Here is an 18356-nt window from a genome sequence, read left to right as displayed (position 1 = left end):
TCATTAAATATAGTCATGTTTTCATCAATATAGTCGTTAAATTAAAGGTCTCGGTTAGTATTTTTCGAAGTCGGTCTTAGTTCTGACATTTATTGGAAAGATGGGGAGTGCGGGGGGTTGAAAGTGATCATTTCTTTAACGAACCCATTCTAAGAAACTACCCAACCGAAAAATCTGAAAAAAAATCAGGGAGACTGCCACTATATGCTGCCTAGGCTCTGAAATACCCTCCATACCGATAACTGTTCAACTAAAGTTAATAATAGTACATTACTATAATTTTCAGTAATTGTTCACCCTAGAATCATGAAATTTTGCAGCAATGTAGGCTACAGGATAGAGCATGATTTTGCGAACTTGGTGAAAATCGCACCAAGATACTCCTGTTTATGGACAGAGCACTAAGTAATTCTGACCATGGTGTATTAATATCCTTCAATATTCAATGAAATAAAGGACATCTGACATAATAAAATTCAATCTGGATGTTGTCTACAAACAATTTTATGTAAGAATAAGGAGTTCAAGTGGTAGTTCAACAAAATAAAAGGTAATTGGTCATCTGTCAAAAGGCGCTCAGGCGGTCTGGTAGCCATTTTTATTCCTGATTGACAAACGAAGATACGCGGTTGTACTAATACTTTTTGGTAATTCTTCATACGAAGGACATAACATATAAGAAAACAAACATTGTTTATGTAGTTATACCTTTTAATTACTAGATATTTACATAGTGATAATTATTGAATAACATTATTGTATAACCTCTGTTACATTTACACAAAAGAAAATTAAGTAGACTATCTAGATTTAAGATTTACGGAGTTACATTTGTAAACCAGATAAACTTCGCATCTTTAATTCACCTGCAGGCGATAATAGCTTTGGTTTTTAACTAATAATAATCGATACGACTAAAAGATTGTACAATATTTTAAGTGAGGTAATTCAAAAGCAATGATAAACAGATATTTGTAGCACTCACTATGATACCTCAGCGTGCAGTAAATTTACACTAAGTTGGAAGTTTCGAGATGCTATAACTTTGTTAATAATAGCAGGATTTTCACTAAACTTTCCATATTATGATGTATATTACTGAATTTCGCACTTTTAGCATGAATTGAAGGGACACTATTTAGGAGAACAGTTCAAGGCACCAGGCGTGGTTAACACTTGCCCAGCGTTTAATGCATCTAGAGCGGTTTCTAAGAAATAGCTTTCTAGTATGTTTTATTCTAGGCAGAAGATTGAGGCTTCGATATGCATGAAAAGATTATTTACAAAACTCAAAAACTCCAGCTTAATACCGTTCTCACTGAATTGTCTGGAAAGATTGGTAAGCATCATATTCAATAGAAGGTGCTAAGGTTGCACCCGCTGAATGAAAATGGTTATGCTTATTGGGCTGGAAAACCTTGTGAGCCTCTTCATACCTTAAGATTCAAGATAGAAGACGCAACTCTGAGGGGTGAGTTCGTGATGGGGGGTATTTGGGGATATTGAATGGGCTTTCAACTGTGCGCCCTTCCAAGAATTTTGTCACGCCGACAGAGCTACTGCTACTTCTGTGTAATGCGTTGATTGACCCACTGTTATTTGAACTGCAAAATATGCATTCCCGGCTTATGCGAACGAAGTGGCTATCATAGATCAAGACCTCCCAACGGTGTGTAGATTACCTCAAACATCGTTCAAGAATGGGGAAACCATTTGAGCTCTTCTTTCTTATTCCTCTTTTTTGACCTCTCTCTCGCTGAACGACCTTGTGGTTCTTCAAAACGAAGTTCAAAGGTCTCACCCTGATTGAACGCGCCACTTTTATCGGTAACAGGCCTGATTCACGAATCGGGCTTCGAACTAGCAAATGCCTCACTCTCTAGATCTGGCTCTTAGCGGCTTCCATCGCTTCCCTTGTTTCAAGGAACATCTTCGATGAAACAGAATAACGAAATAGCGTAAAAGCTTCTGCATCAATCCAGAGTGGCTAAATATATTGACCTGTTGTATTTTTTGTTTTTTTTTGACGGATAAAGTCTCATTGCTCTTGGATCAAACCCTATCTTATTTAAGTATAATATGCATTTCTAATATCTAATATTCAAAAACGCTTTCTTATTATGTACATAAATAGAATTATTAGTGATTTTCGTTAACGTGGTTAGAAAAATAGTTGCAATCGATATTTCGAACTATCAATTTCGTTCTTTTTACACTAGAATTATTAGAATTAATTGAAATTAATTCTTAAAAATTGATGCATTGACGAATTCACCCAATTTAAATATAATACCAGGCGGCCAGGATGAAGTAACTATTTTTTGAAAATTTCCTACAGGTGACATTAGTTCATAGTGAAGAATATATTAGGAAATGAATCTTTTTTTAAAAATGCAACATACAGACCACTGAGCCGGTACTAGCTGGGATTCAATGTGACTAGCAACAATTTATATTTATCAGAAGCAAAGGAGTATTTTGATATAAATGGAACTCTAAAACGTGTATTTTGCCAACAGCTTCAGTGGTCTGTATGTATGTTCTATCAATGATACATGGTTTCGATTTCGGCTGTATTCTTCAATGAATTAATAAATAAAGGCATAAAGTAATATAAATATAATAAAAGGAGCTCTTCAGATTTGGTAAAAACCTTCAAAATATATCAAAACAATTTGGATTAACATAATCCAAACCATGGCGCCAGAGTCGATATAACCAATAAAGACGTTATTGAATAACCTAAGGCTACAAACGACGTTGTTTTAGTTGCACTTCCACTGCCTCCCCCGATGTTCGCAACTTGAAACTGATCTGAAAAAACAAAAGAAGGTCAATTTAATAACTTGAAACAACACTATATAGGAGTCAGAGCTGTAGGAAAGGAACACGGGCTTGAAGTGAAAAAGACATGGAAGATTCGGTCCCGGGGTTAAAATTACGAGGGTTCCTACTATAACTCATTGTTTTATTTGAGAATTGAGGGATACTAAGCCCGCATCAACTTGATGTCGGGTCGGACTAAATGGGGAGCAACTAACTCTCTTTTTTTTATCCACGGACCCATCGATTTGGGGTTAGCACACAAGTAGGCGCCAAGACGACCAGGAGCATTGCTTCGCCTGCTGCAGCTGTTTCGCTGCAATCTGTGGCGACCACTTCAGCAGGTTCACGTAGGCAGCGGATGAAATAGACTGAAGAAATGAACCTCTTCATCATCCGCTCCTACAACGAAATAATGGCCGGGGCGGGTACAGCATCTTACTGGCCCTTGTTTTCTCTACATTGAATGCCTACTTTTTGATTACCACGCTTTAAAAATCGAATTTCAACTGGCCTTAAACTAAAGGGGCGCTGGTGGTGGTGGCCGGTGGTAGGTTAATGGAAGAATCCGTCGAGGACTCCCCGCAATATCGAGCACTTACACAGAATGGTGTAGTTCTGCATGGTTTGAACCAGACTGTGTGAAAGTCCCAGGACATCAAGGGAAGCCGTGAGGGATTTAGGTACAATACCTGTAGCTGACAATATTATGGGAACCACAACCACCCGCTCAAGACGCCAAATTTCTTCCGATGAAACTAATAAGACTGACTAGGCTGACCCTGACCAATGTCCGAGGCCAGATAAAAGCAGCAGGATCACTCTCAAGACCATTCGACATCAACAACGGTCTATGACAAGGGGATGCCCTATCATGCGTCCTCTTTAACCTGGCCCTTACGAAAGTGATCCGTGATGCTGAGGTAAATGCAAGAGGTACCATCCTCTTTAAGTCCACCCAACTACTGGCCTATGCTGACGATATCGACATCATGGGAAGAACCACCCGAGACTTACAAACTGCCTTCATCCAAATCGAGCAGGCGGCGCGAGATCTTGGGTTGTACATCAGTGAAGGCAAGACAAAGTATATGGTTGTAACGTCAGCACCGAAAGCAACCTAGCCAACAACATCAAACCGCACTGGTCAAATGGGAAGAATAAAGATTGGAGAATATAACTTTGAGACCGTTGATAATTTCTCCTATCTAGGGTCGAAAATCACAACCAATAACAGCTACGATGATGAAATCCCCGTACTGTTGTTGTCAGCCAACAGAGCCTATTTCAGCTTACAAAGACTGTTTCGCTCGAAACGTCTCACCATAGGGTCAAAGCTCTTATTGTACAAGACAATGATCTTGCTAGTCGTCATGTATTCCTCGGAGACTTGGGTTCTTAATAAGAAGAATTGCCAACTCTTGGCCGTGTTCGAGAGAAGAATCCTCCGAAGAGTTTTTGACCACCTACATGAGGATGGATGATTCCGTAGCTTATATAACGACGAAATCTATGAGCGATACCATGACCGTCCGGTTGTGGATAAAATCCGGCTCAATATGTTACGGTGGGCCGGTCAGTTAATGTAAAGTATGGATGAGGATGATCCCACCCGGAAAGTCTATAAGTGCAATATCTATGGTAGAAAAAGAAGACGAGGCAGACCCTGCCTAAGATGGAGCGATGGCGTAGACCAGGACGCCAGACAGCTTTTAGGAATATCGAATTGGTGGACCTCGGCGCAAAACCGGGAAGTCTGGAGTTTCTTATTAAGGCAGGCTTATACCGGATACCGGTTGTTGCGCCGTTGATGATGATGAAGGAAGCACTTTAAATGCTACGGGTGAAGGTGCGTTTAGAGGGAGTAATCCGGCCAAGACTCATAGGGACCAGAGCCCCGCTCCGGAGGAACTACCTTTTGAGCAGCTTGGAGCAAAAATAATTGAGCTTGAAGGACAAGCCAACATGCACCAAGCTATTAAAAATATGGTGGGAGCTATTAGGGTCCTCTGTTATAGGTCGCAGGAGGAAAAAGGGTCCCAAGGAAAACTTGCTATTCAAACAGTGTCACCGGCTATCCAAAGTGCACCGAACCGTTTTGTTAGCGACCTGGCAGCAAAGAAAAGAGCAGGTGCGTAAGAGGAAAAAAGTACACTAGCCGTTCTGAAGAACAGAACTAAAAACACAGAAGGTAAAAAACTTGTGCTCCAAGTGCGAGCGTCAGCAATCAAAGGGGAACCTAAGGAGAACGAAAATGGTGGATGGACGAAGGTTGTTAATAAAAAGGCGAAGAAGAAAGCAAAAGTGTGAATTCATGGAAAGGCAATGGTTATCTCCAGTAAGGGCAACTTGTTTTATGCGGATATTCTAAAAGAGGTGGAATCTGACCCCGACCTAAAAGATCTAGGTGGAAATGTCAGCAATATCCGAAGGACTCAGAAAGACAATCTCATGTTTGGGCTGAAAAAATCTAGCTTGAGCAAAACCGAAGGCTTTCGCACCCAAGTGAAGAAGTCGCTTGGGGAGAATGTTACAGTTCGGTCCAAAAAGCATGAGATCTACATACAGTGCAAGGATCTTGATGAAGTGACATCCAGAGAAGAAATACACACTGCGTTCAAAGAACAATTTAACAATGTGACTACCAGTGGAGGCAGCGCGGAAATTATTTTCGTCCGGATTTTTCGAATTGGATGAATTGCCTGCTGCCTGCGAGAGCAGGTTTCATTAAAGCGGTGCTTCAAGTGACTCGTGTTTGGACACTTCGCAAAGGCATACACCAGTGACATTGATCGATCCGATCGATGCAGAAAGTGTGGGGAGAAAGGACATATTGCCAAGGAGTGCAATGAGGACTCCAAATGCTTATTGCCGGAAGTGGTAAATGCCCCGAAATCAGGAAGGTAATGAAAAAATGAGGTTTATTCAAATAAACCTCATTCATTGCAGGGCCGCTCACGACTTGCTTGAGCAGGCCACTTATGAATCCCAGATAGAAATTGTCATCTGAACCCTACAGAAACCGTGACGGTAGTGTATGGGTCGACTGGTGGATCGCGATATGGGTGTGATGTTGCCAAGCTATATAATGCGCCATGAGCAGTCGGCTTCGTGTGGGCGAAAATAAGCGGAGTGTACATGTGTAGCTGCTATGCCCCATCCAGCCTCACATTGTCTGAATTTGAAGACTTATCCCCGATGCAAAAGGACGAAGTCCAAAGGTGATTGCAAGTGGCTTCAACGCATGGGCCCTCGACTGTGGAAGCAGGGAGAGTAGCGGAAGGTACCGTAGTCTATTAGAGGCTTTTACCCAGTTTTTGGCCAATGATGATGACGCAAGTACCTTTCGCAGAGGAGGTCTTCATCAATCGTCGATCTAACCTTTGTCAGCCCTGCACTGATACGTGGTATGTCCTGGCGTTAGTGAGGACTACACCAACAGCGATCACCAGGTAATCATCTTTGAACTGAGGAGGGAACCTCAGGCCAGGGAAGCAGAATACTTCAAGTCGAGAAAGCATCAGGCTGGCCAGCAAAAACATTGGGCGAGGGAAGCTTCTTGGAAGTGTGGTTAGCTTAACATACTAAGGCTCTTCATCCATGCCTACTGGTGGAATAGTGAATTGGCCAGCTTTCGATTAGCCTGCAATGGAGCCAGACGAGCAGCGGTAGGTAGGAGTAATCAGGGGCAAATGAAGCATGCTTACAAGGTAGCCCGCAAAAACCTTAAGCTTGCCTTTCGGCGGAGCAAGAGAGAATGTTTTAAGGAGCTTTGCTCGGAAGCGGATGTAAATCTGTGGGGGAGCGCCTATAGAATTGTGATGGGGCGGTTCAGAAGCCGGTCACCGCCACAGATCACGTGTGCTACGTGTTGAAAATCATCCAGCAAGAGAGAGTCACTGACATACTTGAGAGATCACTGAATGGGATGACAATTTCTGCAATAACCACGGACAAGCTGTTGGTGATATGCAGCAGAATAGGTGATATCAAAGTTCCGGGCCTGGATGGCATACCGAACAGAACCCATAAGTTCGCTGTAAAATCCAGACCGGACATGTTCGCTGAACTGTTCGAAGGGTTCATGTCCGAGGGGATATTCCTTACAGCATAGAAGTGGCAAAAGCTGGTGCTGCTGCCTAAGGCTAGTAAACCTTCAGGCGAACCATCCTCTTGTAGACCCATATGTCTTCTAGACACTATGGCGAAAATGTTGAAGTGGGTAATTTACAACAGATTACACCCGATCGTGGAGAGCCAAGGAGAGGCCTTTCGTATCGGCAGTATGGGTTAAGTAAAGTCAGATCAACCATTGATGCCATCAAAATGGTTACTGGCTTGGTCAGAAATGCAGTTCACGTAAGGGGCAGTACCATCAAATATTGAGTAGTGGTGACCCTGGACGTGAGAAATGCATTTAATTCGGCCAATTGGAACCTTATACGAAAGTGCTTGGCGACGATTTGTGTTCCCAGCTATCTCGCAGTTATTGTCGATAGCTACCTGTGAGAACGGACGCTTTGGTGTGACACCGGTGTTGAACACATGGATTACGTTGTCTCCGCGAGTGACCCACAGGGCGACGTACTGGGCCTATTACTCTGAAACATCATGTACAATAATGTACTTAATTTCTGCTTCCAGAGGAGGTCACGGTGGCGGGTTAGGCCGATGATGTAGCACTGGTTATAGTCGGAAAGCATCTAAATGATGCTGAGTTATACTCTTGCGAAGCAATCGGTGCTGTTGAGGTTTGGTTAGAGAGCGCTGAACTAGCACTTGCAGAGGGAAAAACGGAAACGGTGACAAGGGATCCACGGTGAGTATGGCTTTCTCAAGGCTTGACCATTTAAAAAAACGGTTTGGAATTCGCTTGTTGAGGAGTCATATACAGTTGCAGTCGTGACGACACGTTCGGGTTCGTCGTTTTCGAATCCATCCTTTCCGAGGCTCCTTCCGTGGCTTCGTAAGATCGGTTTTCCGTGTAGGGTTGACAGTCCTACCCAACCCCCAACCTGGAGGACCAGTTGGTACATTTTGTCCCATTGTTAGGCACGGGAGACTCGCCTTCATCCTTCTCCGACTGCAGTTTTTCATGAAGAAAGAACTGCCAGGGATCACTACGTGGAGGTGGAGATAGGGTTCTCATTCAAATTTAGGAGCATGTATTTAACCTTCTATTCTATTATTATTCGAAATAGGTTTTTGACATATTTTGCAAAGTTCAATACACAATTTTAAGAAATTACTCTTATTATAAATTACTCTTATTATAACTCCGAGATATTAGAAATAATACTGATTTCCGTATGTAACTGTTTTCTTTCTGCGCGAAAATCTTTCCTTTTACCGTGACTGCCAACCAACTATTATTTTTCCTATCTGACGTTTTTCGTCACCTACTCTGTTCTTCACTCTTGTAGCGAGTTCTGAACTGAGTAGAGCGCCGGTGACGTCATCTGTCCGCTGGCATTCGCGACATTCGAAATAAATTTCAAATACCGCGAATCCTGTCGCGCCACAGTAGTAGAGCTGTTGGTGTTGGCTCAGCGGGCGGTTCCCAGGTTTTATGCTCCATCGTGGGTACCAATCCACGTTTCGCCCTGAGACCTATACTACCCTTTGACCGCTAGTTGCTCGCCATGGTGGATGAGAAGTCGACCCTTGACATCCTTCAGAGGACCAGCGAAAGATTTGCGGTCACATGCAAGCTTTTTCGTGATGCGATATACAAGAAAAGAGCATACACAAAACTTTACATACCTGAAATGAAGCGCTTCTGGTTTCCGAATGGTTTTTCCTCCAGCGCTGAAATAAAAACCAAACCTTTTGCAAAGGAATCGATTAACACTGCAAATTAACTTACAATTCTCTATCTCAAAGGTTTCAACCTTGGAGTATTTCGACCAACCAGCAGTATTCCTGGTTTTCACTCGTACATACCATATACCAGATGGTAATTCAAATTTGTGCTGAAGTTGCCACCTTCCGGATCCTTGATGTTGTGGAGCAGGTATGGTTTCAATCAACCAATGTTCAGACTATGGGTATAGGGAAGTAAAAAGAATGGAGAATGTGTGAATAAGTTAATTGGTGAATTTTTAACTTGCCCAATTGATGCGGAAGTGCAAAACTGCTTCTAATAATAACTGTTTGCTATTAGTTGACCATTGAATAGTGACGCTTCTACCTTCTATCGACATGAATTCAAATTGGGCAGGCTCGGGCTCTTGAATTAAGTACAAATTGCCGCTTCTTCCCACATCGTCCTATATGCGGATATTTATTATGGATTTAGTATCGATACTACGAGTATATATACACTACCATCAAAAAATTTGGAAATATCTCTGCCGAGATCGATTTACTTTCCTCGGCAAAACTAAGGTCATGGCAGCTAATTATGAAAACCCACAAAACAAAAAACTATATAAAAAAAAACAAAAAATAAATGTCGATCGTGATTATCAAACTCTGAGTGAAGGGCCTCCTAAGCTCAACGATGGAGAACCTGAGTCTAGAATCAGAAGCTTACCTTATTCAAAAGGGAACCAATCCGATTGGGACCTAGTCCTCAAAGGACGAACCGAAGAAGGCCTCTTTTGTCAGCACTCCGAACCCTGGGCTCCCATCTGCGACGCATTCGGACAAATCACAACCCTTAGGTTGCTCCAAGATGCTCCAAGAAGAAAGGAGCATCCGGAGCAAATGCAGCAAGGGCAAACCAAAGCAGCAGTGGTCTTCGGACGATCCCAACTCTTCGGCGCAAAAGGTAGCATAGAGGGCTCGGCCAGCAACGACTTAGCCTTTATTTGCAGCCAAGGTTGTCGGTCTTGTGTGACGACACCCGGATGGATTGGTGTTATACAAGACCCATCTCTTAATGATTTGTGGGAGGTTGCGTGACTAACACTGGACAGGGTCTCTGAGCTGCCATCGTTCAAAAAGTGCTTCCTCTCGTGCTGCCGTTTTGGTACAGCTTGATGTTTAGAACAACTTCAACACTTCCACTTGGATAATGCTAGGCAGTAAAGCAAGAGAGAGCCGATAGGCTGGTAACTTTCTTTTCTACTGGTGTTCCTGAAGCAGTTATTAAGAAGGAGACTCCGCAGCGCAATAAACAAGAGCAAAGCTCGCTGCTGTCAAGATCTGGTCGACGAGGTGAATGGGGATCCGTGGGGACTCGGTTACAAACTGGTAACTCGAAAAATCGGGGCTCTGCGGAAACCCTGTTCACTTAAGGCCGAGCAGATGGACCGCTTTGTGGGGGCACTCTTCCCTGCCCACCCCGTATGGGGTGGTGACGTCGGCGCGGGGAGCGCAGGGGACTGTCCACTTTTCTCTATAAAAGAGTTGGAACAGGCAGTCCTCTCTATGAAAAACAAGAAGGCGCCAGGACCCGATGGTATTCCAGCAGAGGTATACAAACTGGTATTACAACACCGGCCAGACTTACTGCTCGGCGCATTCAACGCTTGCCTGAAGGAGGGCATTTTCCCTGCTCGTTGGAAAGTTGCGAGGCATGCGCTGATCCCTAAAGGGAAAGGCGATCCCGAATTGCCGTCTTCATCCCGCCCACTATGTATGCTTGACACTGCTGGGAAAGTGCTCGAAAAGCTCATCAGAAGTAGACACGCTGGAGCGATACGCGCTGCCGAAGATTTATCTCCCCGGCAGTTTGGTTTTAGGACAGGGAGATCGGCAATTGATGCTGTCATGCAAATCGTGGAAGTCGTTCGACGAGCAGAGGCACATAGCCGCCGAACTCGACGGGTGGTGCTCCTCGTAACGCTTGACGTCAGAAACGCCTTCAATTCCGTAAGATGGAAAGACATTCTAGGTGCACTAGACAATACCTTCAACGTGCCGAACTATCTCTTGCGGATTTTGAGGGACTATCTGAGGAACCGCTCCCTGCTCTATGAAACTTATGGTCAAAGGTGGATGGAGGTCACGTCGGGGGTAGCACAGGGATCCATCCTAGGGTCGGACCTCTGGAACGCTACCTACGACAGTCTGCTTAAACTCGACATGCCAGAGGAGTCGCGCCTGGTCGGCTACGCAGATGATGTCGCAGCGCTTGTTGCTCGACGCACTGTCGAACAGGCGCAAAGCAGACTCGGCATATTGATGCGACGGGTAAGCGGATGGATGACTACTCATGGTTTCAACCTTGCACTGGGAAAAACCGAAGTAGTCATCCTGACTAAAAAGAGAATTCCAACCCTGCGTCCCATATCGTTCGACGAGTCGATCATCGAGTCAAAATCAGCGGGAAAGTACCTCGGGTTGACTCTTGACTCAAAGATGAGCTTTTCTGAGCAAATCCAAGCAGCAGCGAACAAGGCTGCGGCTGGAGTTTCGGCGTTAAGTAGGCTAATGGCAAACATTGGGGGTCCTACGTCTAGTAGGCGACGTCTCCTGATGAGCTCAACGCAGTCTGTCCTGCTCTACGACGCAGAGGTATGGGCTCGCGCTCTTAAAAAGGAGGTATGTCGTAAACGCCTCGCGCAAATACAGAGACGGGGAGCTTTACGGGTGGCGTCTGCGTACCGCACTGTCTCTGAACCGGCCGTGACGGTGATCGCGGGAGTTATCCCCGTTGTCCTTCTTGCTAGGGAGCATCAGGCCATATACAAGCGCAAGGGAGATGAGCCAAGGGAGGTGGTTGCTCGCGAAGAACGGCACCACACTCTAGACGAGTGGCAGCTCTCTTCGCAAAATGAAAGTAGAGGCAGATGGACTGCGCGGCTCATTGGCAACTTAGGTGCTTGGCTGAATCGGAAGCATGGTGAGACTGACTATTTCCTTACCCAATTTTTAAGTGGGCATGGAGGTTTTCAGTCTTACCTGCACAAGATTGGAAAGACGCGTTCTCCGGATTATGTGTTTCGCAATGGAGTTGTGGACGACGCCCACCACACTTTTTTTTTCTTGTGGAAGGTGGGATGGGGTTCGTCAGCAGCTCTATTTAAACACAGGGGATCTCTCTCCAGACAACATTGTCGAAGAGATGCTGAGGACTGCTGACAGGTGGAACCGTGTTGCCTATTACGTTCGAGCCCTTCTCGTCGCTAAGAAGATGGAACTCGACCGGTGGAGGAGCCGCATGGCAGGGGGTTCCTTGAACTGACAGTTCCCTTCCTCCTCTTCACCCCGTTGGTGAAAGGAATTCCCAAATTTGAAGGTTCCGCAAAGCGGGAGAGTTCGGGGACTAGCCCGAAGTAATGTGACAAATGGTTCCAGGCTAGCTCTCTGACGATGGGGAGGTGTTTAGTTGGTAGTCCGACGACGTATCGAATCGGGAGTCCAACACTGTGTGTGTAAATGCATTCACCTAACCTAACCCCCCCCAAAAAAAAGAAAAAGAAGGTCGGGAACAAACGGCCTGCGGGCTCTAGTACGGGCTTGGGACTGTCATGTTATAAGTGTCGGTTTCTAAAACTATTGAAGTGGACGTGCAGCCCACAGCATCTTCATTTGAAGCTTAGACGATTTCATTTATCAGTGGCCGAATTAATAGCTGCAAGACATTTATATATATTATGCAAGAATTACGGGTTGTTGGTGGTCATCGACATCACTGCTGCTCTTGTCGGAGAGTAGAGAGTACGATAAAATATTCGTGGATCACGGGGAGGGGATGAAGGATGGAGGGGAGGCGTGATGGCTAAGAGTAGAATTACTGTCCGAGAGGAGAGCCAGCCCTGACACGTAGTACCTCTGCTCAACAATGCTTAGCGAGATTTTTTATCAGCAGGTTAGGGTGGGACAGCCAATTTTTCACTCTGACGCACGACAGCTTGATCATGTGCGGAATTATGGGGCAAACCCCGGAAAGGTCGTACAGGAGAAAGTTTCTGTGAAATTTTAGGTTTGCCCTTCTGTATTTGGTGTTGGGGGAGATTCCCAGGTATTTAATGTTTGGTTTCGGCTTGAGCGTGTGGTTGGCAATGCGTAAATTCAAGTTTTTGCCTTCTGGCACTGTGCACCAGTGACATTTCCCACTGGGGTTTCTGATGCAAATAATCTCAGACTTCAGGGTTGAAATAAGCGATGACACTATTGGTTAGGAGATTGAGATTGAGAGAGGCTAGTGAGGGCCTGAGACCACTCGGATATAGGATGGGGTCATCAGTGAAGAGGATCCTTCCTGACGCAGTAGGATCATTGTCGTTGAAAGGGGCGTTTGGAGGGTTGCCTGAGTTGCCGTTGCCGTGGGGGTAAATTTACGGGGGGGGGGGGGGGGGGGAATATTGTGCTGGAAGATGTTAAAAAGTGTGGGGCCTAGAATAGATCACTGAGGAATTTCCGAGTTTACCGGTAAGTCGATGGAGCGAAGTCCATCGAAACGCACGTGGCAAGTTCTGTTGGAAATGAAGCCTCCGAGGATTCTGAATAAGGCGACGGGGCAATTGGACTGAATTAGTTTGTAGAGCAACCCCTCTTTCCAAACTGAATCAAATGCCTTTTCGAGGTCTAAGGCGTAGGCTACGGTGCAATGCCTACGTTTGAAGATTTTTTCGATATTGGAAAGAAGAAAGATAGGCTTCATATTTTTGAGATCGCCCGAGCACCCTTTCTTAGGGATAGATATGAGGAGGGCTGATTTCCAAGATACCTTGAAGTGGCCGTTGTTCAGGCAGTTGTTGAGGAGGATGGCGAGACCTTCACTGATGGTAGGCGTACACTTCCGCAGAACAAAGTTAGAGATGCCATCGGGGCCCGAACATTTTTTATTGTTGGACCGGGACAAACTTTTGCGCGGCAAACTTTTTTGCAGAAAGAGGATGCGTAAAATTTGTGAGGAGGTAATCAAAAATAATTGAAAATAATTATATTGAAATAATTGAGAAAAAATTGAAAGGTTATTGCGTTCGTACATAGTTAAGTAGGATAATCCTGTGAAGTAAAATTTTAAGACAAATAAATGTGATTTCTGTAAATTTATTGGGTTTTTCTTCTTAAAAATTTCTTTGTTTTCAACCTTCTGGACGGTAGTGTAATTGTTTTACTTTTTGTAGACATTAATTGAAATTTTTTTTATGGATAGTGTTGAAAATTCGAATGAACTAGTACTCAAATTTCTTACTAAGAGTATAGAAAATCTATATCATATCTACTTACCCGAACAACACATTTGTATTCGCCAAAATCTGATGCATTAATTTCCTTCACGGTTAGAACTGTGTGGTTTACTTGGTATGCTTCCACATTTTCGTTATTTCGGATTTCATATTTATTTTGATCATTATTCAAAAGAGTCCCTTCTTTCGCCCAATAGATTGAAACGTCTACAGCATTTGTGTGATAGTTACAATACAACTCGGCTGTATCACCGATGGCTGCATTAACATATTGTCGGTTTGCTTGTGCTTTACGTTAATGGTTACCGATGCGTGAGGAGGGTCTTCCCCCCAGTTTTCAGGTATGCATTGATACAACCCGTGATGATGATGTTCAACGCTGGGAATAGCTATCGATCCATTATCAATCTGAATACCATTGGGACCACTATTCACTCGTTCTCCCTAAAATAATGCATTCTTTTTGTGAATCATAATAATCTTTAGATAAAAGATTTTACATATCATTCTAAATTAAAGCATCTTATCAACATTTTCATAATATTTCTATCAAACTTTTCGTCCGCCGATTTAAATTTTACTCACGTTTTTCCACCATACAATTTTCAGTTGCGTATTTTCACTGACTGACATAGAACAGCCAAACTCTACTTCTTCGCCTTCCTCCACTGTGATTTCTTGGTTTGTAATCTCTTCATTTCCAGATACAATGGAGAGCTGCGGCCACACAATAGGCGCTTGATGCGGTAGTAATTGAGTTTGGTTTTTTTCTGCAACAAAATAAATCGATATATTTAAGTTTTCAAACAGAATACTTCTTAATAAAAATATTCTTTTTTTGGTATCAAACCAAACCTTAAAAAGGACTAGTAGCTTCTTTTTATATGAAACTTTGAAATTCCACTCGAATGTCAATTATGTCAATTATTCTTGTTAACTATGGCGTCGGCATCTTAATTGCATGACTTAAGATGCAGTCAAATCGTGTGAAATTGATAATTTTGAGCTACTATAACTTTGATACTGATGGCGACCGGATCTGATTATGCTTCAGGATAAAGTTGCATAATTCGGCAAGTCCTCAGACGACATCTTCGCGGTGGTCACTGGACACCGTCTTCGGACGGCTAAGAGTGTGTAGGGCCGGGCTGGAAGTAGGTTCATCCAACTGACGAGGATCTGCTTGCTTATTGGTCATCTATTAGAAAGATCGTCCCCCCTGCACCGGAAACGGTACTAATATGACCCTAAGTCAAGGTAGAACAGCATACGCCGAGGGCTGCGCGGCCCGTGGCGTGCTTGGTCTTCAGTATGGAAACTCTGAATACTTTGGGCGCCTCCAGTTTCAAATAAAACCCTTATCCTGGTTGCCGGGCTAGCCAGGGTGGACATCTTCTCAGACTACTCGTGGGACCAAGACATGCAGTCAATTATGAAAAAAAAAAAACAAGCAATCCTACCAGAGAAGAAGATATGACGATGCCAGGTGCATCATTGGAGGACTAGCTCCTGACATCCAGTCAGGAGACAGTAGCTGTAGAGAGCAGTACAATCGATGCCAGCCGTAGCATCGCTGGGCTGAAACCAACCGCGGGGACCTCCTGGAGCGAGGGGCAAACATACTAGCGTTTCCCAGTCTGGACTCCATTTCCGTCAAGCTGGGTGTAGTGAGTACCAGACATAGTAATTCTAACCCAAAACCCTCGATCCCCTCAAAAGTAAAGACCAACAAGAATGTCCGTCACTGGAAACCGCCTAAGAAGAGAAGGTCCACTGGTGTCCTGCTCAAGAACGAGTACCAGATGACCATGCATATCCTCAGCAAAAATACTAAGAATAAGGAGGCCGGTACTATCGACGAGCGGGATGAAAAGGACTCCTCTAAATACCAGACCCAACGCTCTCAAACGCAATCGATCTGAAGACGAGGTCGAACAACATAAGCGGAGCAGAGTGGACAAGAGCTCGGACACTAAGCGACCTCCCAGGAAAAGTAAGTAGCAACATGCAGTCGACGAACCACGAACTGTGAAACCCTTCAGCGACGCCACTTACGTGTGGTGCTGGCAGATGACAATTCCGCTAGCGGTAAACTACCGCCGGAGGTGTAAACCAGTGTTGAAGCCAGCCTGTAGAAGATGATCATTGAGCATCTCTTGGACGCCAAAGGCGAATACACGATTTGATTCATCTCAGGTGGTCTGTGCGCCTCGACTAATCTGCTAGTCTTTTTCCTAAAGGAAGACATCGACATCGCACTAATACAGGAGCCCTGGGTCGGAGGCAACCGAACCATCAAGGAGCTCCAAAGCAAATATTATAATTTATTCCATAGCACAGGAGACGCTGATCATGACAGATCTAGAGCATGTATCCTCGTAAGAAAGAGTCTGCACGCTTTTCTGTGTCGGGACCTGAGTTCCAGCGACCTAGTCGTGGTCAAACTGGAGCAGGCGGGGGAAGAGAACGTGAATATTTCCTCAGCTTACATGGCTCTCAGCCGGTCAGCTCCGCCAGGTAAACTACAATATTTGACGAGCACCATAACAATAAAGAAGGCCAGCCTGTTGATAGGCCGCTACGCCAATGGAAGGTATACGTTTTTTGGGGCAGCTCGGAAAACAACGAGAGAGGAAAGTCATTCTTTGATTTTATTAGTAATACAAATCTATCGGTGTGTAACAGGGGCAATACACCAACTTTCCATTTTTCCAGCTCGGAGAACTGTGATGGTTGGGAGAAGGTCCTTGATATTATCCTAATAACCGACAATGGGAATCTTAGGATGGAGAACTGGAGAGTGTCTGACTAGAGATCCTTGTCAGATCATAGTTGGATACTTCTCAGTCTAGATGTCGCCCCAGGGATCTCAAAACCCTTAAGAGATCCAGGAAGATCGACTAGAGGAAGTTTGATTAAGTAATCAAGAACAAACTCTCCGGTGTGTAAATTGGCAAGATTGGCACGACAAACGAATTAGAGTCAAAGGTCGGACCTTTGGAAAAGACTTTCGATACCGCCTTTAAAGTCTTGTGCCTTACTAAATACAACAAGGAGACAAAGCCACCGTGGTGGAATGAAGATCTCTCCAGCCTCTGGAAGCTAATCAGAGCGATCTTCAACATCTGCTACAGGCATTAATACTGGCAGCCATACAAGGACTGCTTGAAGAAATACAAGTCCGCCAAGAGGCGGTTTTGGTTGGATTATTGTCAGAACATCGAGAGCACTCGCAAACCCGCAATGGAGCTGCTGATTCAGACGCACTTTCCCGCGAGGGGGACTGTGAGTCAGAGCTTTACTTGGAGGGTTTGCTTGTCGAGATTTACCGGATCTGTATCTCTTGAGGATACGTACCACAGTCTTGGAGACGCGCACGAGTGGTTTCATATTGAAAGCGAGCATGCGCGGTCGTGAATCCGCGAAGGCCTTTCGACCAATCAGCCTCACCTCCTTCGTGTTGAAGGCCCTAGAACGCATCCTAGACATCCACTTAAGGGCGATTATAGAGAGCATCGCTTTCTCTGAGTCCCAGCACACCTACCTCAAAGGCAAATTCACAGAGACCGCTTTCCACGATATGATTGGCACGGTTGCAGTCCAAGTGGTATACCCTACCTGCTTTTTGAATATAGAGGGAGCATTCAACAATGTTAATATCAACGCCATCAAGGAAGCTTTGACCAGTATTGGATTGGAGGGGTACGTATACGTAAGATTGGATTATATTCATGCTAAGAACCAGGATAATCCAGTCGGATCTGCGAGGCTACCAATTGCCCAGAGCTATAAATAGAGGCACGCCCCAGGATAGCGCCATATCTCCGGTGCTCTGGGTAATAGTGATGGACGAAATTTTACGAATATTGGACAACAGCGGGGTGGACGGATGCGGACTCGGCATAAATCCAGCCAAAACGGAACTGATTCTTTTCACCACCAAGACAAAGGAACCTAAATTCTACCTCCTGCGGCTGATTGACCAAAGATTGATTTTTTCCTCCAATGTAAGGTATCTGGGTGTAATCCTGGATCCCAAGCAACATTGAAGATAGAACATCGAACTGATGGTTAAGAAGGCCTGTATATCCTTCAATGCCTGCAAGAGAACCTTTGCAAAGAAATGGGGTTTCCGGCGGAGGATGGTTCTCTGGAAGTACACAGCTACAAGCTTTCTCAAAATCGATAGAGAGCAGGCGAAGCGGTGGAGCGGAAATCAATTTGCTCTCTATCAAACAATCTTACAATCTTTCGAGATCTTCTTTGATTCACTCCAGAACTAATATTTCCCCAATCGCAAGGAACACCCAGATACCCTTCAACATGTGTGCCTTTCTTTAGAATTTTCCACATTCTGGGGAAGGTCTCGGATTTCCAGGATTTCCGTACGAGTGGAAGTAGCTGATCTCCACCAGACAAATGTGACAAAAGTTAAAAAGTTGACTG

At 44.5% G+C, this 18356-nt stretch overlaps 2 protein-coding genes across 6 annotated transcripts in view; both read right to left on the bottom strand.

Annotated features, from left to right (window-relative positions):
- Window positions 1-2016: 2016 nt before the first annotated feature.
- On the bottom strand, window positions 2017-14116 carry LOC119655275. The gene is made up of 5 exons (XM_038061091.1): window positions 13951-14116; window positions 8934-9092; window positions 8690-8864; window positions 8587-8631; window positions 2017-2814 (listed from the first exon to the last, which is right to left on the bottom strand). The coding sequence occupies exons 2-5, from the start codon at window positions 9024-9026 to the stop codon at window positions 2681-2683; spliced, it is 447 nt and encodes a 148-aa protein (XP_037917019.1). The 5' UTR covers window positions 9027-9092; window positions 13951-14116; the 3' UTR covers window positions 2017-2680.
- The window catches only part of LOC119655274, a 20106-nt gene continuing 15837 nt past the window's right edge, over window positions 14088-18356 (bottom strand). For all 5 annotated transcript variants that reach the window (XM_038061087.1, XM_038061088.1, XM_038061089.1 and 2 more), the window contains 2 exons: window positions 14496-14680; window positions 14088-14354 (listed from right to left, as the gene is read on the bottom strand). In XM_038061087.1, coding sequence (XP_037917015.1) covers window positions 14118-14354; window positions 14496-14680 — 422 coding nt within the window. In that variant the 3' untranslated portion in view covers window positions 14088-14117. The remainder of the gene's footprint in view (window positions 14355-14495; window positions 14681-18356) is intronic.

Source organism: Hermetia illucens, chromosome 4, assembly GCF_905115235.1.
Source record: "Hermetia illucens chromosome 4, iHerIll2.2.curated.20191125, whole genome shotgun sequence".
In the NCBI taxonomy this organism is placed as follows: domain Eukaryota; kingdom Metazoa; phylum Arthropoda; class Insecta; order Diptera; family Stratiomyidae; genus Hermetia; species Hermetia illucens.
Note: the sequence above shows the minus strand (reverse complement) of the source record. Positions and strands in the feature narration are given on the sequence as shown.

Bases quoted from the DNA above. Each gene is read 5' to 3' on its own strand.
- LOC119655275 (XM_038061091.1), bottom strand. From the start codon at position 9,026: ATGTCGATAGAAGGTAGAAGCGTCACTATTCAATGGTCAACTAATAGC. The intron at 8,632-8,689 runs GTAAGTTAATTT...TTTTTATTTCAG, and splicing joins AACCTTTGAGATAGAGAATT to CGCTGGAGGAAAAACCATTC. The intron at 2,815-8,586 runs GTATGTAAAGTT...TTGTTTTTTCAG, and splicing joins CCAGAAGCGCTTCATTTCAG to ATCAGTTTCAAGTTGCGAAC.